This window comes from Thermochaetoides thermophila, assembly GCF_000221225.1.
Source record: "Thermochaetoides thermophila DSM 1495 unplaced genomic scaffold scf7180000011812, whole genome shotgun sequence".
Lineage (NCBI taxonomy): Eukaryota > Fungi > Ascomycota > Sordariomycetes > Sordariales > Chaetomiaceae > Thermochaetoides > Thermochaetoides thermophila.
In genome coordinates, this window is record NW_006383028.1 from 546,422 (window position 1) to 573,509 (window position 27,088).

The 27,088-nt window shown below is 51.2% G+C and overlaps 4 protein-coding genes across 4 annotated transcripts; 2 read left to right on the forward strand and 2 right to left on the reverse strand.

Moving 5' to 3' along the window:
• Positions 1 to 3,356: 3,356 nt before the first annotated feature.
• Positions 3,357 to 4,688, forward strand: CTHT_0009280 (uncharacterized protein; the record flags this gene model as incomplete). The annotated part of the gene is made up of 4 exons (XM_006691389.1): positions 3,357 to 3,430; positions 3,492 to 3,679; positions 3,801 to 4,285; positions 4,362 to 4,688. 4 exons carry the CDS (start codon positions 3,357 to 3,359, stop codon positions 4,686 to 4,688), a joined length of 1,074 nt encoding a protein of 357 aa, XP_006691452.1.
• Positions 4,689 to 8,148: 3,460 nt separating this feature from the next.
• CTHT_0009290 (uncharacterized protein) lies at positions 8,149 to 12,604 on the forward strand (the record flags this gene model as incomplete). Its single annotated transcript, XM_006691390.1, has 3 exons — positions 8,149 to 9,285; positions 9,519 to 10,028; positions 11,099 to 12,604. The coding sequence occupies 3 exons, from the start codon at positions 8,149 to 8,151 to the stop codon at positions 12,602 to 12,604; spliced, it is 3,153 nt and encodes a 1,050-aa protein (XP_006691453.1).
• Positions 12,605 to 14,400: 1,796 nt separating this feature from the next.
• Positions 14,401 to 19,054, reverse strand: CTHT_0009300 (putative vacuolar protein sorting-associated protein; the record flags this gene model as incomplete). Its single annotated transcript, XM_006691391.1, has 2 exons — positions 14,401 to 15,079; positions 15,147 to 19,054. 2 exons carry the CDS (start codon positions 19,052 to 19,054, stop codon positions 14,401 to 14,403), a joined length of 4,587 nt encoding a protein of 1,528 aa, XP_006691454.1.
• A 1,164-nt stretch (positions 19,055 to 20,218) lies between these two features.
• CTHT_0009310 (uncharacterized protein) lies at positions 20,219 to 21,572 on the reverse strand (the record flags this gene model as incomplete). Its single annotated transcript, XM_006691392.1, has 2 exons — positions 20,219 to 20,272; positions 20,337 to 21,572. The coding sequence occupies 2 exons, from the start codon at positions 21,570 to 21,572 to the stop codon at positions 20,219 to 20,221; spliced, it is 1,290 nt and encodes a 429-aa protein (XP_006691455.1).
• Between the last annotated feature and the right edge of the window lie 5,516 nt (positions 21,573 to 27,088).

The following is a 27,088-nucleotide window of genomic DNA, read 5'->3' on the forward strand; positions in this document are numbered from 1 at the left end:
GTCAAACATTGTAGAGTCAACCAATTGCCTAATTTGACGGACTTGCGCAAAAGCAGACAGACATACTATAGACCGAGCCTAGCCATGTCCCGACAACTGCTGGATTGAACAGCGAAGTGACACTTGATGCTAGCATGGTGTTAACCAGATCAATAACTTCTAACTGCTCGATCTTGTCAAAGGTATTTGTTGTACATACCCCTCCTTCAAGAAACAAGACTACCAGTTCCACTCCAAGCAATATGACGACAGCAAAGGGCACTGGAACACATGATGCTCCGAAGGGAAGCAAAATTGTCACAGCCGCTAACAAGGTCCAAAAAGTTCATCGTGATCAAGCTATTCATGAGCCCGAAAAACTATCGGACAGCCAGGAGGGAATGGAGGGAAGAATCCGTCCAATCAGCGCACCGCTGATTGATGGGCAGGATTCTATTAGCAATCAGATCTGCTATGACAAATCTCAACGGTACCTCACATGTTGTGCGACATGTTCAAGTAGAGCTGAGAGCCACCAAAGTCGGCTGATACGACGTATGAACGGATAGATCCCCATTGGATGGATAGAGCAACCTCGGAAGCTGGACGTATGTACAGTTATAGGAGGGGTGTGGTTAGATAAAGACGCCCTACAGTAACCTTCTCTTCTTTCTATGAGTGCACAATCACTCACCAAATGTCGCATAAGCCGCTAACCAAAACTTGATCCTAACTTGGCAGGAATTTCTGAAAATCCGGGTCTATCCTTCATTGCTCCGTTTACGCTTAATGCTTCCAAGTTTGTCTCAATGCTGAGGTTTTCCAGCAATAAGAAAGTGGTCGTGGTGGCCACTAGAGTGAGTGCTGATGTTCTCCAGGAGCACTTGTAGAAGAAGATATTGAGGACTGGAGGGAAAAGAACGCCGCCGATGGGAGTGCCCAGTGAGACACCTCCTGTCGCTGATGTCTTCCTGTTCCTAAACCAGTGGTTCACCGCACTGAATGCGATGGTCGTCAGAATTGCTATGCATATATTGTCCTAGGTCAGCATGTACGTGCCGGGTTTTAAAAAAGCAAGATCGACGAGAAGGGTTTGCTGACGAGTAAATGCACGTACGAGCAGCCACACCTGCAGCTAACATGCATCTAAAAACTGGCTGTACGTTGAAGAAGATGCTGGACCAACAAATGCAAATGCGGCCAAGTAGGCCACACTGCCCAAGGGCAGCAGACGGGTTGAGCCAAAGCTGTCGAACATGACACCCCAGGCGCCCCAGAAAAGGAGGTTGAGAGAGCCGAATACGGAGATGATCCACGATATGTCATTCTCTGAATGATTCTGAAGAATATCCTGGCGTCAGTACGTACTGAATAAGCCTACTGCTGCTCACGAGTCCGTAAGTGGGAAGTGTAAGACAAAAACAGCCTAGAACAACTTCACAGCTTCCAGCCAACATCGAATTGTGCAAGATCATGGTTAAGAGGTGCATCTTCTATATGTTTAGGCCTTATTGACAACACAGTTGCGTCGATGGCGAAGCCTGCTCCTGTCGGAATGGAGTAGAGAGATCCAAATGCAGGCGCATCAGAACTAGAGTGAGAACGGCATGACTTTGTCAGTTATCACTTTCATTGCCTCTCCTATTCTGCTCATTTGCGGGAAAGAATATCGTACAGGTCATCTGTTCCTGATCGGTCCCTTGACGATCGTTCTGTGCTCCCCAACTCTGAAACCTGGGGGCAGGGTCTGGCCAGGACTATAACAGGAAGACCTCCCAGATCCTTTCTGAAGATGAACAAGACCATGTCTTGTTTCTTTTCGTGTAAAATAAAGCCTAGTAACTGCTGAAGACCGTGGAGTGAAGATTGTCAGGAACCCAGAACTGAGAACTCAGTGGTGATATACTTGAATCCTCAGGTTTCGATCAAAGGAGACATTAATTCCCGGAGCATTAAGGAAGTTGAAGAGCTTTAAACGACCGGTAAGTACCTCCCATTGTGCAGAGTATCCTCAAGAAACCTGCATGGCGAAATTGGGCTCAACTATACTGACTGCACCTCTACAACAACAGTAGATAGGCTAGACGCCCAATAGTGGTGACGCGAGCGGCACAGGAACGCATCAACTTCATTGAGAGCATCAACAAAAAATCAGCTATCTATACCTCTGATATTTTCTGTAGGTGCAATCAAGTCCCGGCCTAGGCCAATATACCAGCAGACCCATCTCCATTCAAAGCAACATTTCTTTCACTTGGAACTTCCGGAGCAGGATGTTCGAGGGAAAACAAAGCTGATATTTATAACAGAAACTCCTAGCCAAAAGCCAACGGAACCGGTGCTGTGGCCTTGACTTCACGGACACAAGCAGACACAGGTTATCTCATTGTCAGGTGTGTGGTGCTGTTGGTTTAAACATTACATACAAGTTTGGAGACTGAGGTCGTAAGCTTGTCAATATCTTGATCGGGCAAACAATGAATAGTTGCTGACAAGAGTTCACCATAGCTAGGCATCGGATTATTCTGCCAGTTCTGCAGCATCGCTCGAAGGTTCAGTTCTTTGCCAGGAAGAGCAACGCTCTAAAGATCCGGATAACTATTTGGCCAAGAACGTCTCTAAGCAGCAAGGCCCCTCAAGGAGGGCCTTGTTGGCAATCCTTCTGCAAAAGATCCGGGGAAACGCCTTTGAATTGAACTTGGAGAGAACAAATAGGCAGTCATCAGGTCAGAGGCTCATTGAGCAGTCATTACAGCTTGTTAGCCCCTGTGAAACAACTGGGCTTTGGATTTGCGTAGTCCGTCCTCAGGATCTATGAGTCACCTTAAAAAGCAGAGACCGGAAGCCTGAAGTAAGATTACTTCTCGAATCATACACAGAGCAGCGCAGAATGTTCCTGGCGGCCTCTCGACGAACAGCCTCCAGCCGTAGCGCAAGAGAACTATCCGGATGGAACTCGATCAGGGCAGTTGGCTCTGTCCCTCGGCTCCAGGCTCAAGTGGTCGAAGTAATCAAGGATTTCAGGCATGAAGAGGGTAGCATTCCCCCGTTCATCGCCAACCACAGACCGGCCCCTAAGGCTACGCTGGCTATCATACGACCAGTCGTGAATGCAATGCCTACACATCATGATGAGTTTTGGCGCAAGCTACCAGTGTGGGAAAATGTGTCCACTCAAGACTTTCTCTCATATCGTTGGAGTGTAAGTACAGCGGCAATGGTCCTCAACCAAACAATGACTCGGTGGTTAAGCGGCAAGCTCATGCTTTGGAACTGGTGACCAGGTCGCAAACACTGTACAAGGAACAGCCAAACTCCTAAAGTTTCTCCAAGCCGTCTTACCAAAAGAGGTACCATGTGACAAGACGGGTACCAGAATGCAAAGCCGCGATGACTTCATCAAGGATGTGCTTGATGGCGTGACAGCCGCGACTATGGCGATTCGGATAACGTGAGAACCAAGCATAAAGAAACCCTCAATAGCGCTGTGCCTCATATGCTGACATTCCAAGTCCGTACATCCTGAGCAGGATCAACTGGAAGGATCCACGTCACGATCCTCTTGTTCGTCAGTTCCTCCCATTAAAATCAGCCATGCTGCCGGACCACCCAAAGCTTGCTCTGGACTCGCTTCACGAAGAGGCAGACTCGCCAGTTAAGGGGCTTGTCCACCGGTATCCCGACAAGGCACTGTTTCTACGTAAGTGTTGGCATCTTCCGGTTCGACTGAAGGGTGGTTACTGAGAATCAAACAGCAACATCGGTTTGCCCGACGTACTGCATGTTTTGCACTCGTTCATACGCTGTGGGGGCAGACACAGATACCGTGACCAAGGCCTCACTTAGGCCGACACGCAAACGGTGGGAAGAAGTCTTCACGTATATAGAGAAACACCCTGAGCTTCAAGATATCGTCGTCTCCGGTGGTGATTCGTACTATTTGCAGCCAGAGCACATCAGGCTCATTGGCGAAAGGCTCATCAGCATGCCCAACATCAAGCGGTTCCGATTCGCATCCAAAGGACTTGCCGTCGCTCCCGCTCGCATCCTCGACGAGTCGGATGGCTGGGTTAATGCGTTAATTGACATCTCTAACATGGCAAAGAAGGCAGGCAAGGCGATGGCATTGCATACGCACTTCAACCACCCCAATGAGATCTCATGGATCACATCAGCGGCCAGCCAGAGGTTGTTTGAGGACGGCGTAATGGTTCGTAACCAGACTGTTCTTCTCCGGGGGGTCAATGATGACTTGGAGACTATGTCAACCCTGATACGGACGCTTGCAGACAACAATATTTTCCCGGTGAGTTTATCAAGAATACTTTTTGCTCCTGTTGGTTTCACGCGTAGGATCTGGTGTTCTGACGATCAAGCTGCAGTACTACGTCTACCAATGCGACATGGTACAGCGAGTTGAACATCTGCGAACACCTCTCCAAACCATCCTGGATCTGGAAGCGCAGATTCGGGGCACGATTGCCGGGTTCATGATGCCTTCGTTTGTCGTTGACCTTCCTGGAGGGGGCGGAAAGCGGCTTGCCTGCTCTTTTCAGTCCTATGACCGAACAACTGGCATCTCCCGCTATACGGCCCCCGCAGTCAAGGGCCGAGACAAAGAGAACAAGGTTTATGAGTACTACGATCCTATTGACACGCTTCCGGGAGCATCTTCGACCAAGACCGACGAGTGTGTCGGTGAAGTTTGAGGCTCCCTGCTCATTAGTCTTAAAGATTCCGCCATCGCTGCCGCCAGTACACAGAATTGACTCCGAGCATGGAGTTTGAAGTAAAGAGCGGAAGAGGCACATATGTTGAGCGCTATAGGGGCGGGAAGGGAAGCCTGGGTTCTCTTATCACTCTTCTGTTCGATCAATGTTGCAGTTGGCAGAGTGAAACGTGTGTGATGAAGATGACTGGACTGACATAAACGGGATCACGACCCACATTGTACGGAAGATTACGGTTGACTGTTGACCTGGCCTTCGTTTCTACTTTTACTTTGTCTTCTCAAGGGCGGCAGACTGTTGAAAATAAGTGAGGAAACATGGCCAAAGGGCACTACTGTGTACGTGCCAGGTAAATGCTAGAACACAGAGGAGATGGGTGAACGAGCTTCCATAGTCTACCTACCTTGGCTAAGACACTTTATTGTGCACCCACCCGGGTAGGTAGGCAATCATGTCGCAGGCAGTGGGAAGGGAGTCCGATAGGGGCGCGTACCTGTAGTGCAATTGAGTAAACTGTTTCCTTAGGAAAAGCTGGCTATCACCATGTTTGTAGTGAATGACCACAGGCGGATGGGTAGGTATGTTCACACACGATAGGGGACTTTCTAGACTCTTGTTGAACCCTCCCACTGAGCAAGTGAAAAATGGAGGATGTCTTGGCCCCACTGCAAGGTACGTAACGTAGGTAGGTAAATCTGTACCTGGGGATGGTGGGGCTTGAAATGGAGAACAACTTCATTGTACCTGACGGTTTCTGGAGATGTGATTGGCTCCCAGAGCCATGGGACCGGCTTTCACCAGGCGAGGCAAGTACCTGACAGCTTCAAGGCGCCATTTCCGATACTGAGCGCTGTCCTAAATCTCTCGGACCCAACCTTCCAATCACCACCTACAAGCATTACGAACTGCCCAGTCTCAGGGCTCATCGAGAGACATCAGGCTGAAGATTGTAAGCAAGGCGGTTTCCTCACCAGCGAGCAGCAGCGCTACTATGAAATTAGTGTTTTATACATACATTTGCCGTAAAGGCGTTCGTACTGGTTCTGCGGATATCCACAGTCTCAGCCACGGATACACACGCACACACATACGGTTGCACAGCGGCGTGGATTGGTTAATCCGAGACACGCGGAGATGCACATGATTTCATTTCCCCATCGTACCACTATTCAACCACCCACTGTGAGAAGCGTGAACTCTCCGGGCGTAGGTCCAGATACCTACCTACCTGCTGTGCTTAAATGGCTGGTAGACTTACGTATTGCGAACTCGCAGAGACTGTGCAAGGCGAAGCAGCGGCGGGTAAACTTTGGTTATGAAGAGTTTTTGACTTGAGCTGAATGTGATCTACGGCGAGCTCATGGTTCAAAAGAAAGCGTTTTCCAGATAAACGGGAAAGACGACGAAGCAAAACGAAGTATTGAAGAGCATGTGCACAACAAAACAGATGTCTTCTTTTAGTGCAGATAGGTAGTTGTAGTGTAAGTAATTTCAAAACTTCGTGTTAAGGTGGTAGTGTGCGCCTATCACTATCTCGTAAAGCCCCCCCCCCCCAGAGCCGAGTTGATCTCGGCTTCTACCGATCACCATCGTTGTCTCTCGGACTAAATTTAAGCGCGCAAGTAAGCAATTCCTTGTTTGAACCCCTAAGAGTAAGTAGGTAAGGATTGCAATTGACGGTGAAACATCCACTTTTGGTTTATCATACCCTCACGCTGCCAACTCCTTCAGGGTGCCGTCACGACGTTACCTCACAGCATTCAGACCGTTGCACGTACAGTGTATGTAGTATTCATTCTCTCCGACTGAGGGGCGACTCACATGCCTAGTTGCACTAATCCGCACTTTAAATGGCGGTAAAGTTGAGAAGCCTGCTGTCAGGTTGCAACGATGGCCCCTCGCCCGAACCACTGGTGCAGGCAGAAGAGAAAGACTCCCCGCCCAAGTTTCTTGTTCACCTGTCGGTGTGAGTGTCCATGTCAGTGTTTCAGGTTGCGAGTGGGGGCGCGTGGAAGCCGGCCACGTGTGGGAGCTCCGGGTGCAATCGGAGAAGGACCCGTCGGTATCTCCCACGAGGAGAGCGGCGCATCGCTAAATAAGTGACCTGTTCTTTTCTTGAGCCTACCAGTCTGGATTTTCTTGTGGGGAAAGTGATGATGCTATCGATGGGCCCCCGTATTTCTGCCCTCGGGAGGAGGTTCATTGTGGGCTTCTGGTATTGCAAACTCCACAGGTCAGGCCATCGAGATGATTATTTTCCACTTCTGTGCAGTACTGCAGGCTAGATCACTGTTCAAACCACAAGAGAAATTGTGCGCAATGGATCTGTAGTGTCGATTCTTCAAAACAGAAGTTGCCTGCAAGTATCGTTAGTTGAATGTGGACATGTAATTGTGTGCCTGTGCTGAGAATGAAGTGTCTCGTCAACCTGCAAATCAAAATTGCCATGGACAGCTCCGTAGACGGTGTGCTTTACACTACACACACCCGTGGCGAGTGGCAGGTTGGTAGATGAGAGTGCTCCGTGTTTTCCAGCAGATAATCCGGCTTGGCTTCCCACTTTTGCCGTCTTAAGGTTTCGGCAAAGCACAGAGCCTGGTTTTTCATGGCGGTTGCTTGCAGAGAACCAGTGTTTTCCGTGCCGTGTGCAGTCCTTGAGAAAATACACGCATGAGTTTAGGGATCAATTTGTACGGATTGCTCCCTACCATTCCTGATAGGCTGTATGGTGTAATTTATAAGATCCGTAAAAAGCTAAAAGCGTAATGCAATCAGTTGCGACAGCATGAAAAATTCCCAAAATCGTATCGTTGGCGACCTTGATGTCACCCAAGGATGGAGGGCCACAGCCGGGATTTCGGTATGCAGGAGTAATTACCTACCTTACTTATGCCTCTATGGACGGATACTTGTACATTCACACTGTTGTAGCACCCTCGCAACAAGCAGAAGATGGCTTTTTTTTCATGTTCCCAGATTTTCTCTCCTCTCTTGTCCCGTGATCATTCCAAGATCTCGATCTGATGATCTGACGAGCAGAGAACGGGACGGCCAAGCCCGTGGCTTCGTCTATTTTCCGAGAATCGACGAACCTGTCTGCGGCATTCTGCAAAGCGGGACTGCCAGCACACAGGCCACAGACTCGCAGCGGCGACTCCAAGACAGAAAGAAAAAAAACCTTTCCATCGCGCTTCAATAACAAGCGAGACTTGGACGGTACGCGAATCGGATTTGGGCTCAATCTGCAGTCTCTGGGGGTCCGGCCAGGATTGAAACGGCGCTTTGTTCCCATTTGGAGGGCGGCCCCCCTGCGGAATTCTGGGGCTCTTGGCCAGGCCAGCGCCCGGACTGGAAGGGTGGTGGCGTGGCAGGGGCAGATCGCGTCTCGTCTTGGTTGTCTTGGTCGTTGGCGAGCCCACCGACGAGGGGCACATGCGAGATGGACGAGATGGAGTCTGTGGACGACTTGGACAGACAGAGCGGACAGGGTGATGGTGAGCGCGTTGTTTCCAGGACGGATGACGGCGCTAAACCCACTGTCAATTCCACAGGGACGCGTCCAGCGGCTTGCGATGGGCCCACGATGGCCATGATGGACGGCATTGGCGCTGACATGGTCGCTGACAGCCGAGCCAACTCGCCCAACCGACCAGTCAACAACTGGCCCCCGGAGCAGCAGCGTGAGCTTGGATATGGATGGTGGATGCCGAACCTCGTCCAAGAACCCGAGCCAGGGGAAGCAACCCCATCAGCACTCCCCCATTGGGAAAGACCCCGGATGACAACAGCGTTCGGCTTCGATCCCGGCGGCTGCTGTCCGGGCTGGCGGTTCTCTTTCTTCAGGAACAATTCCAGCACATCCCACCACAGCCTTTCCTCGTGTCTTTTCCTGGATCATGACAGTCTGAAGACACGCCCCTCAACCACCACCGTGCTGTCGTCGCGCGACGAACCACTGCCGCCGTCACCGTCGCCAGCGTCGTTGCTACAGCCCCTCAACAGTTTCTATCTTTCTCCCACGGTATCAAGATCGAGTATTGTTTCGAGTCTGGAGGAACCGGTCCTCGACAGCTGCGACAGCGAACCGACGAGCGACGAGATCATCATGCCCAGCACAGCCGCCTTCGACGCTTCAGCAGACCGGTTCCTGGCGTCAAGCAGGATGGGCTACGGCTCAGTGCCTGGGTCTAGACTCGAGTCCCGAGGCTCGACATCCACCAATGCGACCGGACTGCGTCCTCATTCAGCAGCAAGCAGTAACCGGGCAAGTGAACGTGCTGGGAACCCGCTGCTGTTTTCTCGATGGACGAAGAAGCACCAAGCGCACCATCGCAGCCCGTCACGTAATGGCAATGGCAGCAGCAGTAGCAACGGCAACGGCAATGAGACATCAACGCACCGGTGGAGGGAGTTGAGCCGACCCTCGACGGAGCGCAAAGCGAACCCCAAGGTCAAGCCGAAGCGATTGACTCGTGTGAAGGACAACGACATCGAGAGCCCGGTACCGCAGACACCGGCAATGCCGCAGATGACGCGCGAAGAATTCGAGGCTCTGCCGCTCGCAATCCAAAGAAAGGTGTGTGATGTTTTTGGTTTATCTCATTTCGGATTTTTCTTTTTCTTTGTCACACTCGAAAGTTCTATTCACTGTCGGAGCATGTTTTTATCTGCCAAATCCAGGCTGTTCGGATCATTCAGGGAAGTCCATTGGCACAATCTCCATGGACGGGAATTGGTCAGAACAGTCCATCACGATCCAGTTTTCTGGCCGCTGGTGTGCTGTGGTGTTGCTGGAGCTGCGCTCCTCAGCGGAGCTGGGCCAGAGAGCTTGGCATCCATGGCTTGCTGCGGCCAGCCAACCAGGGCTCAGGTAACCAGTGTAGGGACGCACACTCCAGCACCTCGATCGCAATTCTGGCCGTTTCTCCACGCGCACATCCCGGCGGTTTCTTTGTTGGTGGCGACGGAAGATACCACTGGACGGAGTCTCAGGCACCAAGCACCAAGTCCTCGCGGGAGGCTAAGGGTCAGGGCACAACGGCCCGTGTCCAGGTGTCTAGTCCCAGCCCTTTACCACCACTTGGGCAGGCCTCTCGCCAGCCCCTCCCCTCACCAGCCTCAGCCAGCCCAGGCCAGGGACTCAATCAACAGCCACCAAGCATGGGTTATCGCATTGAAGTCACTTCCCCGCAAGTGCTGGGTTCCAGGTTCCATCCTTACTGCGCGGCTAGCTCTGTTCTCACTGTCGCGCCGCGCACACCGACAGCCAATAAGAATGGCACACTCAACGCAGCATCTCGATCCTCGAAATTCGCTTCCGTGTGCTCTCATAGACTGGAGGAAAGGCGGGCCATGGGTCTGGGAGTTGCCCATCCCAGTATCCCCTGTGTACCTCGCATTCCATACTGTGTTCTATTCTTTTCTGTTTCGTTTTGATTTGGCACGCGTCGGGCCGTTGTAGGTACAAGGCACACGAGCTGGCGACAGACGGGCATTTGGACGTGTCGCGATGTGCCGTCCTGCTTGTGTAGGTGTGATGGGTGTTGTGTGCTGTGCGTGGTGATGGCGAGGACGATGGGTGTGGCCGTTTCACCTCATGCATTGCGACAATGCAGTCACACTTACACTAGGGATCACAACACCACGTGCAATGACTGCTGCTTACCCTAGGATTACCCAGGAGAGCTGTGGATTGTGATGAGTGGTAAACGCTGCGTGGGCGGTGATCTACTGTCAATCCGTGGAAAGTTTTCATGGATTTTGCTTCTTGCACGCGGTTGCCGAGTGGCGGTTTCATGGCATAGTGTGGTGATTTGTCTCTCGCAACGCTTGTTGCTTTTGCCCAAATATGCAAATCCATGCGAACGAGCCTTCCTTTCTCCCACTCAAGCGGTGGGCTGAAAGTCGAGGCGTCGAGGCGTGCTCTGATCGACGCCAACGCCAACGCCGACAACGCCGAAGTCGCTCCCTGCAGTCTGCAGCATCGCCGAGACGCCTTGGTCTCCCTTGGTGTCACTTGGCATTGCATCGCGCGTGCGGTGATGGCAGCGCCTCGTGTCTTGCATGCAGAGGATAGCAGGATTATGGATATCAGGATAACAGATTGATAGTTTGATAGGTAGTGTAGGGTTGCTAGTTGCTAGATAGTTAGCTGCCAGCACCCGCGCTCACCACAAGCTACCACAGCAGTCTTGTCAAGCTATCATCTTCTGCCCTACTCCCCCTCCCCCCCTCTTTCTTTCTTTTTTTTTCCTTCACTTCTCCCCTCACCTCCCTCACCCGATATCTTTTCACCTCAGTGTATTTGCTTCTATTCTTTTCCCTTGGCCATGTAATGAAATATCCCGTTATTTGCCGAGCTTGGGACTAAAACTTTGGCTTCGCTCCAGTACTTTTCGACTCTCGAGCGCCTGCGCTTTGCCCAAGAGTCGTGCCTTATCGACGAGGTCTCGCAGCATTACAACGACATCACAAACTACAGGCACGCGCGTCGCAGGTCTGTGTCCGAGTCTCACTCCTCCCGATCTGATTCGCCGTCGCTTGCCCCTGAGGAATCGGCGGAAGGCTCTCCGCGAGACCCAGGTCTCGGGGCTAGGAGCCGGTCACTGGCCAGCGAGATTTCCGACACTACAGACAAAGCTGTGTATAGAGGGTTGACTGGGAGCAGAAATTCCTCGCTGCTTAACCCGCCGGAATCTCCTCCATCCTCTGCGAGACGGCACAGCATGGATTCTTGTAGCGGCCCAGGCAGGCCGCTCGATCGCGATGGCGAAGGAGAAGGTGAAGGCTACATTCCCCCGTCCTTCTATGACAGCTTTCGGTGGCTGGATGAGGAGGAGAATCTTGACCTCCGGCTCTACCTGGACGATTACCATGCCAATCTACGGGAGAGCGTGGTCAGCGGGAAACAAAGGCCTTCGTTTCGACGGCACCTGTCCATAAACAAACTTCCTTTTGGTCGCCGAAACTCGCTCTCGGCGACGCGGCCAGCAACAAACGACGCAGCAATAACAGCAACTTCGTCAACGACGACAACCCGACCGGTCCCGTCTTCCAGCCCGGCTCCCGATGTGGCAAGCCCTCCTATGCCTGCCCCCAAGCGCAAGTCTCGCGCCCTGTCACTCATCACTCCGAAACACTCCCAGCAGCCCTCCATCAGCGCATTTGACCCAACAGCAGCGCACTACCAGGACCCGGAGGCTCGCTTGAAGCTCCGCGTCTACCTCGCCTCTCCACAAAAGTTTGACGAGGCTGTTCGGTTCGGCTTCCCGTCCACTGACGTGCTTTTTGGGAACGGCAGCTTTCTCGGGAATGCTCGGAGCCGCTCACGGCAGCACAACCACTTTCAGCAAGACTCAGACGGCTCCTTGAAGCTAGGTGGTACTTTTCTTGCCGATGACGACGATGACAACCTTACCCTGAACAGCGACCAGCCCTCTGTTGCAGAGCCGGACTCCCCCAAGACCCCAGAGCCTTTCGAATCTGCGAATAATGCTACGCCAAAGCCTAGTTCAAGACACCATCATCACGCTCGGTACGCCTCGGCTGATGTGTTGGGCGGGAGTGGCAAGAAATTCCTGCTAGGAGATGGGCCTGATGTATATACGCAGGTCCCAGCATCCTCACGCGAGATGACGTTGCGCATGACTCTCACACGGCCGGACCTGCGTTCCCCACATGAAGAGGAGGAGATCTATGGATGGCAGCAACGGCAGTACCATCAACAGCATAGGGCGTTTCATCAGCACAGCCGTAGACCAACAGCCCTGGCAGCTTCGGCCTTGTCTTCGGAGGGTTACCATTACGGGGACTATCGGTGGAATGGCAGTGCTGGGTCAGGGGAGAAGGGGGTAAATCCTGTGAAGAGGATCTGGAATAGGGTAAGACGAGGATAGTTGTGTTAGGCTTGTGTTTGACAAACCTGTCCGCTCTTTTATGTTACGGGTTCTTCTCATTTCCTTCTTCCATTCGGCAGCGAGGCGTTGGCGGTGTTCTTCTTCCAGGTTTTAATGGCAAGTTTACCTTTGGCAATTTGGGTGGGTGGGTGGGAAGGTAGGCTTTGGCGGTGGTTTTGGCTCCAATTGATATAAAATCACATCACATCCCTCTACAACTGCCATCTCACGATGAACCACTTTCTTCCTTGTCCGCTCCCGTCCTTGTTTTAGACACCAATCTTCATCTCACAGAACGCAGTGTTGATAGGTAGATATGATGCTCAAGATATGCAAGCAAGACCACACTGCTCACTGCTGCCTATCTAGCTGTTTTTACTTGGTGACCCCTCATATATTGTAATCAGGTCCTTACAGGTTTCGCTCTAGCGTACCTTTATTGCATGTGCATGCCCCCTTCGAGAACCCTGCGGTGACCGTGCTCATGACCCAAGGATATCCTCCTGGCCCCCGCTTCGCTTGCGGCCGGACCCCGTGGCGGATGGAGCTGCGAACAGACGCATGTTTGCTCCCAATGTCGGTGCGCGGCTGCACACTATTAATGAAAAATCAGCTAGGAACGCTACATTTCACTTGCTTGGGCTGGTTGATGGATACTACCTCCTTATTACCTCCTTTACCACTAGACAGGAATGCTAACTATCTCTTGCAAAATGCATGCTCCTGTCGCTTGATGCTGCAATGGTGTCTCTTCAAGCTGCTACTACTAGTGTGGTGGTCATGGACAAGAGCCACGGTTGACCTCTTCCAAGCACCAAGAGCATACGTGCCTACAGCAGTCGACAAAACTGCTCTGTACCGAGTCATGCATGATCGGCTGCATGCAAAACAATATTACCATCTACTACTTCTTATCCTGCAGGAGATGCTTAGCGGTGCATGCGACCTGCTGTTAAACAACTTTCTTGTCTCGCCGGCGTTCCATCGGTTCAAGCGTATGCAGGTGAGGGTGGGATAGTAGCAAAGGCCATTGTGTTCATTCTCTGCCGATTGCACCCAAGCTCTGCTTGACGCATGGTCAATGGAACTGCACAGTTTCTCAGTGGCATGAATGTAGCTATCGCCAAGGGACTTGGTGGTATCGGCTGTTTAGATGACACCAAAAAAGGGGAGGATGTACTCAAAGAGGGAGAAAGTGCAAGTGTTTGGATCAATCTAAGCGCCTGATGTTACCTTGGTTGTGCGTGCTTAATCCATCCACCTTTACAGTGTTTGGTTGTTGAGGATAGGGGGCCGGAGTCTTTCAAAAAGGGGACCCCAAGCCTCCAACCTTGAAGGGATCAAGTCTATGTAGCGGAAGTGGGAATGAATTGAAAAGATGTTGGTGATAGATACAGCACATGATCCTCTTGCTTGACTGGTGAAATTGAATGATGAGCATCAAGGAGTTGAATGCCAACGTAAAAAAAAATGGAGTTAAGCTCTGTAGAACCAAGAATCATCCAGCTCGCTGCGCTCAAGTTTGACTCTGGCTTTTCGAGGTCGCTATATGTTTCGAACTTTTTTTTTGACACACGTACATAGAGGGGTAGGTAAATACATTTATGACCCTGCGATTTGGTTTTGCAAAGAGATGACTTCCTTCCCTTACCACTTCTCTACGTTTTCCAAACCATAAGAGAGAAGACCGACCCAAGCAACCAGAAAACTAAGGCATGAACCATTGTCCCCCATCTAAGTCGCTAACTCTTTGACGTACCCGATATACTTAGGCCACCCTACTACCGGTCTTGGGTTCATACCTCCTCGTCACTGTCATCCTCCCCAAGCAGCTCTCCTTCATCATCAGGAATGATCGCGTAATCCCCGCTTCCCCTGGCAAAGCTGTCCCTCGTGGTAAACCTCCTGGTACCCCCAAGTCGACTCCATCTTCCACGGCCCCCACCATAGTAGCCGCGGCCGCCCAGGCCCAATCTCTCCGTATAGCCCTTTGCGCTCCTCCACAATGCCCCCACGACGAGAGGCATGGCACCGATGACTGCGACGACAGCGCTGAGCGCAATGACGGGGTACTTGACCCAGGGCCTGTCAGAGTCAAACACAGCTCCTGAAGGACCACCGTTAGGCTCGCCGAGCCGGATCTGGCCAAACTTGCCATTCCAGTTGCGCCAGACATACCAGCCGGCGGCAAAGGCGATAGCGAATGGGATTGTAACGGCAAAGAATATAGCCACAGGCGAGGTAGCATGGGCCCTCTCAAACTCCTTCTCATGGCCGGCACATGGATGGACAGGCGATTCGGTGTCGAGAGCCAGGCCGCCTGAGCAAGTAGTCAGAGGGATCCGGCGGTAGCCGGTCGGTTCGTGGTATTCGATGGCATCTGGATGTTCCGCGCACCAAACCTCAGGGGATTTTGGCTTTAGACCCTTGACCAACTTGCATTGCCCGAAGGGATCGAGTTCATAATTGTAGTCGCTGTGATATGAGTCAGTATTGGATTCCGGCGTAGATGAAATGATTTACATAGCGAGCATGGACTCACCATTCAAAGTCCTCTCTCGTGCAAGTGCAGTTCAACTTTCCGTATAAGGGCTGTAGCTTGAAGTCGTTGTAGCACTTCCTGTCGGCCTTCTTACGCAGGTATTGCGAAATGTGGCCAAATAGACAGCCATCTGGTTGCAAAGGATGCTTCGGCGACCAGAGATAGTAGTCTGATTTCTTCGGGTCGTCATCGTGTTTGCAGACGCGCTCGCTGAAGCCGGAAAAGTCGAGATTGATGGTAAAAGTGCCCTTGCTGTCCCGGCCCCAAAGCAAGAAATTGCGAGAACTGCCGGACCGCAATGTCGTCACATCCCAGACCTCGACCTCCTCGGACGAGAACTGATAGTCATGCCAGGTAGCACCTTGATCGAGTGAGTACGAGAGTGTCTTTGTCTTTTTGGGACCGGTTGTGGTAGTCTCGACCAGGACAATAATGGAGCCAAGATCGCCCATGGCCCACGTCCATTGACCCTTCTTCACCCGCCTCCATGTAATACCAGCATCGGCGGTCATGAATGTGTCGGCGTCTCCAATATGACCCAGTGAGTCGCCAACATTACCCCATCCAAACATGAGACCAACAGCACCCTGGGACGAATATGTCTTTCCGCGATCCTTACGTTCCGTATATCCATGGATATGCAACGCGCACTTCTCATTGCCCTGTGACTGGCACGGGAACCTGCCAAACTCATCATGCGCGGGAGTCGGAAGGTAAGCCCAACGCGCCCCGTCGTTATGCGTAATCTTGGTCTGTAGTTTCTTAGGCGCGTTACTCTTCTTTTCGTCGGGATTGGCAACAATATTGACCAGCGCCACGCCCTCCAGACCAAGCATCTTCTCAAAGTCGACGTAGAACTCGTCATTGCAGTTGACATCATGAATGCTGACTACGTACGACGTTCCATTGGAGTTGCTCTTCAAAATGGTGCCACGTGTGCGACCCTCAGCCAGCTCTGTTGCGACAAACAGGTTGACGGCATGTGTCGAGCTATCCAAGACCGTGTATGCATGTTGATGCGGAACGTTGAATCCGTATGGGAACTTGGCCTCGGCGAAGATGGTCCCGTCAAGACTGGCAGAGGCCTCTAGGGTCTTGTTGACTGTGTCTTCCGTTGCGACAACAATGAATTCGGCCATGGTGGCAAAATCCTTCACATTCTTGCTGCGGATGTGCTCCGTCTCAAACCAGTCATTCGATGAAACAAGCACCAACGGGTTGTCCCTGCTGTTATCCTCCCGCTCATGCTTGAGGCAGAGAATTTGTTCCTCTTTGCGGTTTGGATACTTGTACGCACTAGACCCGGTAAACTCGCAGCGTTGGACATATCGCCCTGCGATTCTCCAGTCTTCGTCACGGTACTTGGTGTACCAAGCAACAGGATAACAATCCTCATCGTCACGGTCGCATTTCTCGCCCATCCAAATCAACCAATCTTTCTTGTCTGGGTGGAAAGCCAGGGGATAAGGCAGCGGACTCTTGTCGCCGGGCTTGCTAGGCGCCTTGAAGCTATGGAAAGTTCTGCCACGGTCGGCAGTGTAATAAACCGTCTTGCCTTTTGTAATGAAGAAGACCATGTCCTTGAAATACTGATGCGGGATAATAGTTGTGATGTCGTCGTCATCCAACTCCTTGGGGGCGTGCCAGGTCTTGCCATGGTCGTTCGTGATGTGAATGCGCCCTGGCTTGTTCCCCTTCCAGCCACGCAGAATAACGGTTTCATCGTTGGACGAGCTGGAATCACCACGTTCCAAGTAGTGCTTCTCCAGGAAATCATAGTCGCTAAATGCCTTTTGTGTCTGCTCGATCTTATCCGTCGCGGGAACAGATGGCTTGCCACCACCCACGATTTCGGAACACTTCCTTTCCACGTCCTTGTACTTTTCGTCCATTTCCTTTGTGGGCTTGCAAGTGTTGCCAGGGATCTTGCGATACCCAGATGTTCCCTTGAAAGTGGCATCAGGTTTGCCGTCGCGGCACACACCTTCAGGTGGTATGACAGGACCCTTGGCAATGCACTTGCCATCTTCCCGAACGAAGTTGAAATCGCACTCGTAGTCAAGATCGGTGCAATCACAATTCTTGGTCTGAGGCTCAGGGTGCTTGAACGGCTGCTTCAGGAAGCACTCTGCCTTCTTTTTCCGCCGACGAAAGCTCTGGGTGTGTCCCATCAAGCAGGTCGGCTTGCCGTCTTTGTCCACGCGCGCAAACCATTCCTCCATATCAGAGTCTTTGCAGGTTGCCTCGTGCAAGCCCTCAAAGTCAATAGCAATGACCTGCCACTGAGGGTCCTTTTTGGTTCGGCCAATCAGAATAAACTTCAGGCTGGCCGATTCCTGCGTGGTCGTCAGAATGTACGGCTGGATCTTCAAGCCGTCCGGCAGCTTCTCCTGCTTCCAGGTCAGACCATGGTCGAGCGAGTAGTTGATCTCATCGACATCAGGCTCCTTTGAATCGCGCACGGCAACGAGGATGGATCCCTGGTCTCCGAACTCATATTTATGGGGGCCATCTAATGCCTTGATCCACGTCTTACCCGCGTCGTCTGAGACATAAAGATTGCCGTCTTCCCAGTAGTCCTTAAGATAGTCTCCGGTATTGCCGATGGCCATGACCAAGCCTGGAGCAGGGCTAGAAAAGACACGACCCACATTGTTTAGTTCTGTGACGGAATGCAAATGGATCCTCTTGCCCTCGGCTGTCACATCTTCGAATGTCCTGCCGTCGTCGAACGTAATCTCAGTCACGACCTTCTTCCTGGAGCCAGGCTTCTGTTCGATCTCCTCCCAGTTGGCGACCTTGTTCACCAGAAAGATACCCTGAATGCCACTGATCTTCTCAAAATCAACGTGACCATGGCGATTGCGGTTTGTGTGTTCGATGTTCTCTGTGAAAAACGTGCCGTTGGAGTTACTGGTAAACAGGATGCCCATGGGGTTTGAAGGACGTGTTGTCATGACATCGATTTGGATGCTGTAGTTGGTGCTCTCCAGCACCGTGTAAGCCTCTTGGAAGACGCGATGATCATGGCTGTCACGGGGAGTTGGGAAAACGGCCCGGTGCCATTTTTTGGTGTCCCCAGTGATAAAAAGGGCCATCTCATCTGTGTTGACGGATGTGGTCGCCACGAGGATCCATTTCTTGACAGCAGCAACGTTCACGACGCCCTGAACCGGCTTGTCGGTGTCCAAGTTGGGCTCAAACTCTTGAATGTCTTTGCTCTCGCTTGTGCTTTTGAAAAAGTTATCTGAGACAACCAAGCGTTGATCCTGCTTGAAGGGGGAAAAGGCATCCCGGGCGATGCAGAGAATACGGTTGCGGTCCAGGTCCTCGGATCCTGTGGTGAACAACTCTGAGGACTTGGCCCACCAGCAGCCATCCGTGTTGGTACGCAGTGTCTTGGCTGGTGATTTGAAGCCATCAAGTGTGTACATGGCAACCTCCTGACAGAAGATGCCCTGGCAAGCCATGCCATTAAATATGATGCGGTCGGGGTCGGAAGCGTGGAACTGCAAGATGTCAGGACGGAACATGCTCATCTCGGCTCCTGAGTCAAAGCTCAGCCATGTCTTCCCACGATCGCTGGTACGATAGTGGCGGGTTCCCTCGGTGAGGATGTATGCGCGCTTGGGGTCGAATTGGTGCATGTAGAGCATCCAGGCCTTCCCATCGGGCACATCGCGCACGCGTTCCCACGTCACGCCCGAGTCCTCAGAGCGAAAGACATTATTGTCGTCCACATCTTGGAAGAGCACGACGTCGGAGTCAGGGAAGTAGTTCAAATTTTTGGGAATGTTTTCAAAGGCCTTGGTATGGAAGCTCGGCCTGTCGTTTTTCGCTTGCAGAGGTATTGCCCAAAGGGCAGACGCCAGGAAGGCCGCCACCTGTAGAGCTCCCCTGGCCCTCATGGTGCGCTATGTGCAGGCTGAGCTGTCATGAATGGGGATATTGATGGAGCAGGATGTCTGTTAGCGAAGGGCAAGCGAGATCCAACACGCAAACAGCGCAAGGAGGTGAAAGGTCGGGTCAGGCAGCAGGATGGAAGAACGATAGTAGGTAGGTTACGTTTGCTCCCCGCGCCCCTCGCCGTGCTTGCGTTATCGCGTCGCTCGTTCGTCCAGCAAGTGGAGCCTCTACGGTTGCAACTGGCGCAAGATCGTTACTATGTACTTTGGGTCGTCGATGATTCAGGAACCACAATGTTGAGAATGCATCCGCGAGCAGGCTGCTAGGAATCCATCAAGCATGCTGCAAAGTGCTGATGGCACATGGCTGCATCGGAAGGTCTAGACTGTCTTATTCTTCCATTTCATGCCACCCTGAGCCAGTGCCTTGCGCGGCGGGCTGGGTGAAAGCTGAAACAAAGCTCACCAATAACAGCACGTCACAAGCTTGATAACCGATAAGCCAAGGGGCAACGTCAACAGACACTGTGTAGCAGAAGTTGGTTGATGGGCCCAACTTAAGCACGTCATACTTGATGCAAGCATAAACTGCAGACAAGCAGAAAGAAACTCCACACGAAGTAAAAAGCTCTCTACATACAACTTGAACATTTACCTATCATTGACAATGTGGGGGCAGAGCTGTGAATAGGAGGAGGTGTACAATGATGATTAGGTAATGAATTAGATAGTGTCCTTACATCCAAACTCTAGAACAAAGCAGATATACCACGAATTTTGTTTTCTAGACAGTCTGTGTCATATAATACGCCAAAACAATTCAACTAAAAATTCTAAGTACAAGCAAAAAAAAGTTGTCCAAAAAAATCGCGTCGTCCGGCCAAGTTGATGCCACCCAACAGGGTGTTAGGGCAGCCATTGTCGCATGCAGAAAGGGATGTGTACGTCAATGGGCTACTAACCCTCTTCTGAGTGAAATCCGAAGGCATACACACATTCGAGAATAAAATGCGACTTTAACTCCCCACCCACTGTCCCTGCCCGTTAAATTGCTGCGATAGTTGTTGGGAAGCGCCAAACCATCGGACGCTGCGAGCGCCGTGGGCCTGCAGCAGCGGGTACGAATGGAAGGTAGCTATGACCAAAGATCCTGATCGAGTCATCACCTCAAGAGCTCTTCTTGAAGACAATGGTGGCCGTGCCGCCCTCGCGCATGCCGACCTGTTCACTATGTTAGCTTCTCTACTGCAAAAGTTACCGCTGCAATAAGATGGGATCTACATACCGTGCAACCAGTCGAGCTGCCGTAGTACTTGCCACTCTTGAGATAGCATGTGCCCGAGATGTCACCGATGATTTCAATGTCGAAGTTAAGAACAGCATTGCTGGTGGGGAGGTTGGGGAAGATTGAGATATACGTAATGCCGTCCTCGCTCTTGCCGACACCAATGTTGGTCGGCGCCCAGTTGCCGGCAGACTCGGGGTACTTGGAGCTGCGCCAGGTGCAAGCCTCCTCAACCTCGACACCCTCGTTGTTGACATAATACTGAGCAGTCGTCGGCATGCCCTTCCAGCGGTAGTACGTCTTCGAATCAGGGTTGGTCAAAGGGTAGGTGTTGCCGGGATACGTGTCGAGCGGGATGATCATGTTCTCATTGCCCGGATAATCGGTACGGCAGACTGCAGCATTGCCAGAAAGCTCATTCCTGACGAAAACGCCTCCGGCACCCGGCTCGCAGAGCTTGGTGTACTTAGGACGAGTAAGCTCCAAGAATCCGTCTTCGTTGCAGTACAGGCCGCCGACGGACTGGCCAGTAGCACCCTGAGACTCCTCAGGCCACTGAGTCTTCTGGTAGCCAGGAGGGCAGGCATATGAGCACAGGTCACCAGGCTTGCAGCCACCGCTCACAGCTGTATAAATGTTGTCAAGAGCGACGCCCTTGATCAGCTTTCCAACCGAAATGATGGTGGTCCAACCATCGGTGCCCGACCAGGGAATCTCAATAGCGCCATACTCAGTCGGGACCTTGCTGCATGGAACCTTGCCGCTGGGGAAATCGGCATCGAGACCCTTGGGGCCCGACGGTTTGGGAGCCTCCTTGGTAGGCTCAGGAGTAGGTGTCGAAGAGGTCGATGTACTGCTGGTACTGGTTGAGGTGCTCGTCGTCGTTGGCTCAGATGTAGCCTTCTCAAAGAATTGACCACCGTGCTCAGGACCCGCCAACGAGGTGCTAACGATCGGAGGAGGCGCGGTGAAAGTCGGCTTCGACGAGCCGACAACGTAGAAATCGCCATTCTCGATGCCCTTCTCCGCCTGCTCAGCATCGATCTTCTTACCATCCAGCCAATACTCGGTGACAGTTGGGCCCTGGACAACTTTAGTGACAACCACGGTATCGCGCTGCTGAAGGTGCTGATGGTCGTGCTTCTTGGCGTGAAGATGGCGATGGCCGTGATGAGGTTGAGCGGTGACGCCGACAACCGCGGCCGCCGCAACGGCAGTCTTAACGAACCTCTTCATCTTGATGGTTTACACGGCGGTTTTCGCTCGAAGATTGGAAACTCTTCCTAGATTGCCCGTTGTCTACATCAGTGTCGTGTCGGCGCATAATTGTCATGATGCCCAAAGTATCAACCGCCAGTCACCCGCCCAAGTGCTAGACAGCACAACGATCCACACAAGCGCAGAGTTCGACACGTGGTGTTCGTTTCGACCATGAGGGGGCTGCTGTTCGGCTGAGACTCCCGCGGCATTGGTGGAGGAACTTACCTGCCGATGGATCGTTAGATTCTCACGAGTCAGTGGGAGTTAAGCGCAATCAAGCGCGCTGGCCGGAAAACGCGGATTTTGTCGGGTATTTGACTTGTATTGATGTCTGGTTTCCAAAGGAATGTGGTAGAGAGTCTGAAACTCTCTGTTGGATGGAATCGGCGCCGCAAAAAGGGGAGAGAAACGAACGACCGACGGTTGGTTGGGGAAAAAGAGTGAGGAAAGAGAATGCGCGGAGGACGACGTGGAAAAGAGTGCGTGATGAGCCAGCGACAGGGCCTCCAGGGAGGGAAGTGGGCCAACTCGAGAGGAAAGGGGAGCGAAATGAGCCCTGGCCGGGATGCTTTGCCTAGAGCGTGCCAAGACCAGGGCAACGACTGGGATGGTGCCGCTTGGCGAGATTGTGTAAACCCCTGAAGAAGGGCGGTTCCTGGTGGTTCCTGCAGGTACCATGGTGCAAGGCCAGGGAATGGCAGCCAAAAACAAGGACGCCAGCTGGGAAGAAAGGGAAGAGAAATCATTTTGGAAAATATGCAATTTTTAAAAAAAACCTGACTGTGCGCCTTGACATGCAGAGAACAGCTTAAGCTAGAAGAAGAGAACGATAGGCTTGCATCTGGTCTCTGTCCTTTGAGCCATACATTATAAGTACATCACACTGTATAAGCGGTGATCATAAGGCGGTACTACTGTTCCCTTCATCAAAGTCCGGTGAACATGCTGTCCGCTGCTCTGACCATCATCACCCGTTTCGTCAAGTCCAGTCTGCCCGCTGGAGAATTGATCTACACAGGAAGTACATCCAAGTTTTGCGGCCACACCGTGTGGCGCTCACACTCCCTTACATCATTCCATCCAAATGCCATGTCGTACTCACCAAATTGACCTGAGTATGGGGCAATATCGTGAAGTGCTAGTGCATTTGAACGGTGTAATTCCGAAGCATGCTATTCGGGGAGTTCTTCGATCCAAAGTTATGTTAGCCGGAGACTTTGCTCACTGTGCAACACACTGTACCAAAGGTACAACTTAAGTCTCGAGGACGCAATGACACATGAGGCTTCTCGTGGCCATCGCCTGCTAACGATCAGCAAACATGGTCACCGTCGAAGTGTCCACACCAAGACTGCACATGGGTTTTGAAAATGCTGGTCAAGCACAAAAAACACGAAACCAAATCTTACACCACCGGAGAGTACTGTCACAATAAGTAACCGCTTTTCCCGGACCATCGAAGTGCTTTGCTTTCTCAAGATCAAAGTGCTCCCTATTTAGATAGGTAGCTTATCTCGAACCATTTGGCTTAGCCGCCAACTGCCTACATCAGCGTTCCACAAAGTCGAGCTCAAACAAGCCGGGCAAATCGGTCCCGGCTGGATAAACACATCGCACTTCCCTCTCTTCTTTCAAGTCCTGCTTACGTCAAGACTTTTGCACGCTATACATAGATCTGCCGCTTTTGTAGACAACCCCATAAACAATCGTTCTCATCAAGTGTAACGAAAAAGGAGGGTATTTACTCCGCATCATCCATTGCCGTTCTCGAAATGAAGAGTTTCGAGGTGCATTTTCTGGGAGCCAATGAAACGATAGCTTCGGCATTTTGCCGGAGATACCAAATCTGCGATGGGAGAGGACTCAGCCCTTGATCGGATTCATAGATTTGCGATTGGTCTACTGATTCCAAGCAAGGCATTATTTACACAATCATGTAACCCCCTTGGCCTTCAGTATTTTCTTGGTTTGTAGCAAATTGTCTCGTGATCCCTCCATCCTACATGACTTGAAGACTGAGATGGTACACAGTGCAAAATAATTGTCAATTTCCGTGCGTTTGTTACTTACCTAAGTATATAAACTTAAGTGGACCATTGGTCAATACTATCGTTTTGGGAGCTGATTTTCGGGTTCGAAGTCGAAGGTCGACCTGAGTATATGGGAAAACCACAAGAAGCAGGTATCACTAAGATGTATGAACAACCCTATTTGCACGGAGGATAGCACCTGCTCAAACAACATAAGATCTAGGATAGCTAGCCTGCTGATTAGCTTGTTCGGTGATACTGTCATTGAGCAATGGTGGTCTAACAAAAACACTTCTGACTTCCTGGATCATGCATTAGGCTGTCATATGAGTGTGGAAACGCCCTCTTATCTTCCCTTGCCTTGGCTTGCAGTTCATCTAGGGAAAGCACTCTCAAAAAGAATGAACAAATGGTCAGGTTGCTCAATACAGCTTGGCATCGTGTCCAGTTACAAGGCATTGGTATGGTCCATAAAATCCATTGGCGAGGTTTACATATGTGTCGAAAGAGGAGGCGTTTCCATCAGTTAAAAGTTTTCTACCTCTGAGTTCGTATATTAGAGAGAACTCAAACTTGTAGAAGTCCTCACCAATCCGGACTCTCATGGTTAATCTTAACCCCCCGGTCAATGATGACGTCGAGAAAACCCATGCAATGTGTTACGGCCATGATGTTGGCCAATCAAGAGGAGGTTTGGTACGATTAGGACATCAGGCAATTAGAAGGGTGGGAAACTATCAATGCTAAGAAAACACTGTTGATCGAGCGCAACACCTGGTGACAATTGAGGAAGTGCTTGGTGACAACTGGAATGACAGAGAAGGCATGTCAACAATTCTTGAGTATAAGTATGTAAATAGAATCGCTCCTTCCCAGAGCCATGACGAGAACTCCTCAGTCAGCGATAGAAACAGTTTTCAGCCAACGACTGGTGACCGCAGTGAATCACATGCCCTGTTGTGTGAGGACCCCAGTCCCTCAGGTTCTACAGCCTGGCCACTACGTTCGAACACAAGTCTAAAGCCATGCACGTCGCGATTCAACCTATACTCTTACCCCTCGAGCATACTCTGATGATTTTTGATAGTCTGTTTCTACGGATTGTCTGTGACGATTTCACAACCTCCTGAGATGGGCCCGAAGGTAGTGGCTTGGGTTGTAGAACCTAAGGGACTGGGTCTTCACACAGTAGAGTAAGTGGTCGACTGTGGTCACCAGTTGTTGGCTGACAACTGTTTCTATTACTGACTGAGGAAGTCCTCATAATAGTTTTTGGATGGGAGATTCTAGGTACACATTTATAGTCGGAAATCCTTGGTATGCCTATCCTGCCATTCAGATTATCATCGACCAAAGTTCAGGATCATCAAGGGTAGAGGTCGAATGTTGGTGGTTCTTGGCAGCAACAATCTTTCCTTGGATGTGATTGGTCTGTCTTCTGCCCCTACTTGAGGGTTCCTCATTGGTCCTCCTCCACTACCCGGGACGGCTGGTGGTCCACATCTAGGACGTAACATTATCCATCTCATTGAGATTGATTGAAGCTTCCACATGATCACGAGCTGCCAGTCGTGAGGGTGATGTAAACAGAAAATGAGAATGGAAACAAGGGAAAAAAGTTCTTTACGAATGTTCGAGAGAAAACTAAGTAAGACTGTATGATGCCTATGGTGTAATGGGCGTACGGGCCACTGTGATAAGGGACAGTTTCTACCTAGGTGAATCCGCGTGGAATAGGTATCATTGAGCCATTGGCTTGAAGTGGATTTGCTTTAGCTTCAGGTTGGATTCTCCACAACCACTGCGCTTTTTGTGCTCGAAGTGAGAATTACAAACGCTGTCATAAAATACGTTAAGGTGCGCTATCCTTGATACGCATGGTGCTCTGCACTTAGGACTCTTGAATCACCCAGGCCATTGAGCCTCCAGATTAGATACCGTTGGACAGTCGGGAACAACCAGTACCAGTGTAACCGAAAAATACGGGGATCCTGAGATTAACTAGCAATCGTTCCCACGGATCTCATCAGTGTTATGACATGCTCAAATCACCTCGGTATCACTCAGGACAGTGTTAGAAATGGCCGCAATTATTTGCAGAATCATACTATCCATTATATTCTTGCCACATCTATAGAAACGCTTTGGAATGTCTAACATTGATGGTCCAAACTTCCAGAAACCACTTTGTATCTTCGGAGACCCCAACACAATTCCCGACAGTTAAGATCATGGCCCGTCGAGCATGCCTAACTTAAGCGTTTATTGCCGTAAAACTCTTTTGGCTGACCCATGCGTGGCGCCCCAGCCCAGCCTTTCTGCATACTTTGGAGGTTGCGTACTGGGTATCAGTTAGCTAAGATGTAGGTGAGAACTGAAGTGTTTATGCCCTTCGAATATCACGCAGATGATCCGGGGTTGGCAACAGTACCTATATTAGGAATGTGGTTCAGCTTAGGGAACTAGAAAGCCTTTCAAACTTTTCATGTACACCAGAGCAGGCAACTACCACCGTGATTCATTGTGACACATATAAAAACGCACGGTAGGAACCGTATTGCCTAAGTATCAACTGCGTAGCGATTTTGGATTGGTTCTGCGCATTGAGTGACGCCCTACGCCTCGTTATCCGTTTGCATAGTGCTTTTCACGGATATATGTAGAGGACAGCACAGCTCGCACAGTAGCCAGCGAGAGCAGATGTACCAATTTGAAGTCTGGGACAGCGACCTTCTCTGTCCTGGCTCCTCGGGCTTGCTCAGCATCTGGCTACCTGCCGTTTGTGTGATGATAGTACTTGAAGTGTTAGTGATACGCAAATATAAGCAGACGCTATGACGATCTTTTCTCCTGCGAATGTTTCTTGACGGAAGTGTTTTGTGTTTCCGACTTGAGTTCCTCCACCTGTCGGTTGGTGAGGCTGGACCAAGCCTGTCGATTCGGCCGTTTTGCTATGGAACAAGACATTGCGCGGATTAACTGTGTGATTCACTAAATAAACAAGCTTCAGCCACTCTTACGATCCTGATTCGAAGAAGGGAGACGCCGACTCGGAGCACAGACCCACCGCTGCATTGTGGCGTTCTTGCACAGCCATCAAAGCTTGGCAGCTGGTACTTTTGGCTTGACCCCACATAGTCCTATTAACAGCTTACTGTGTAAGCACTCAAGACCCTGTTTCCTACGGTTGGTGTTTGCTGCTTGCTGGCCGCAGCGACGGGGCGGGCTGGAAAGCACTGCGTCGCGCTGCATCCGCTCTCCATTTTTCCTCCTGCGGCCTGCCCCGTCGCCTCAGCCTCGACCTTCGTCTTCCACTGGGGCTGCTTCCCACCTTGTGGCCATCACAGCCAACGCCAACCTCAATTCCAAGCACGATTTGTTTCCCACACCAAGTGCGAACCACATAGGTTACTGAGCCCGAGTAGACTTGTTGAGTACCGGAAAAGGTGGACGTTCATTGTT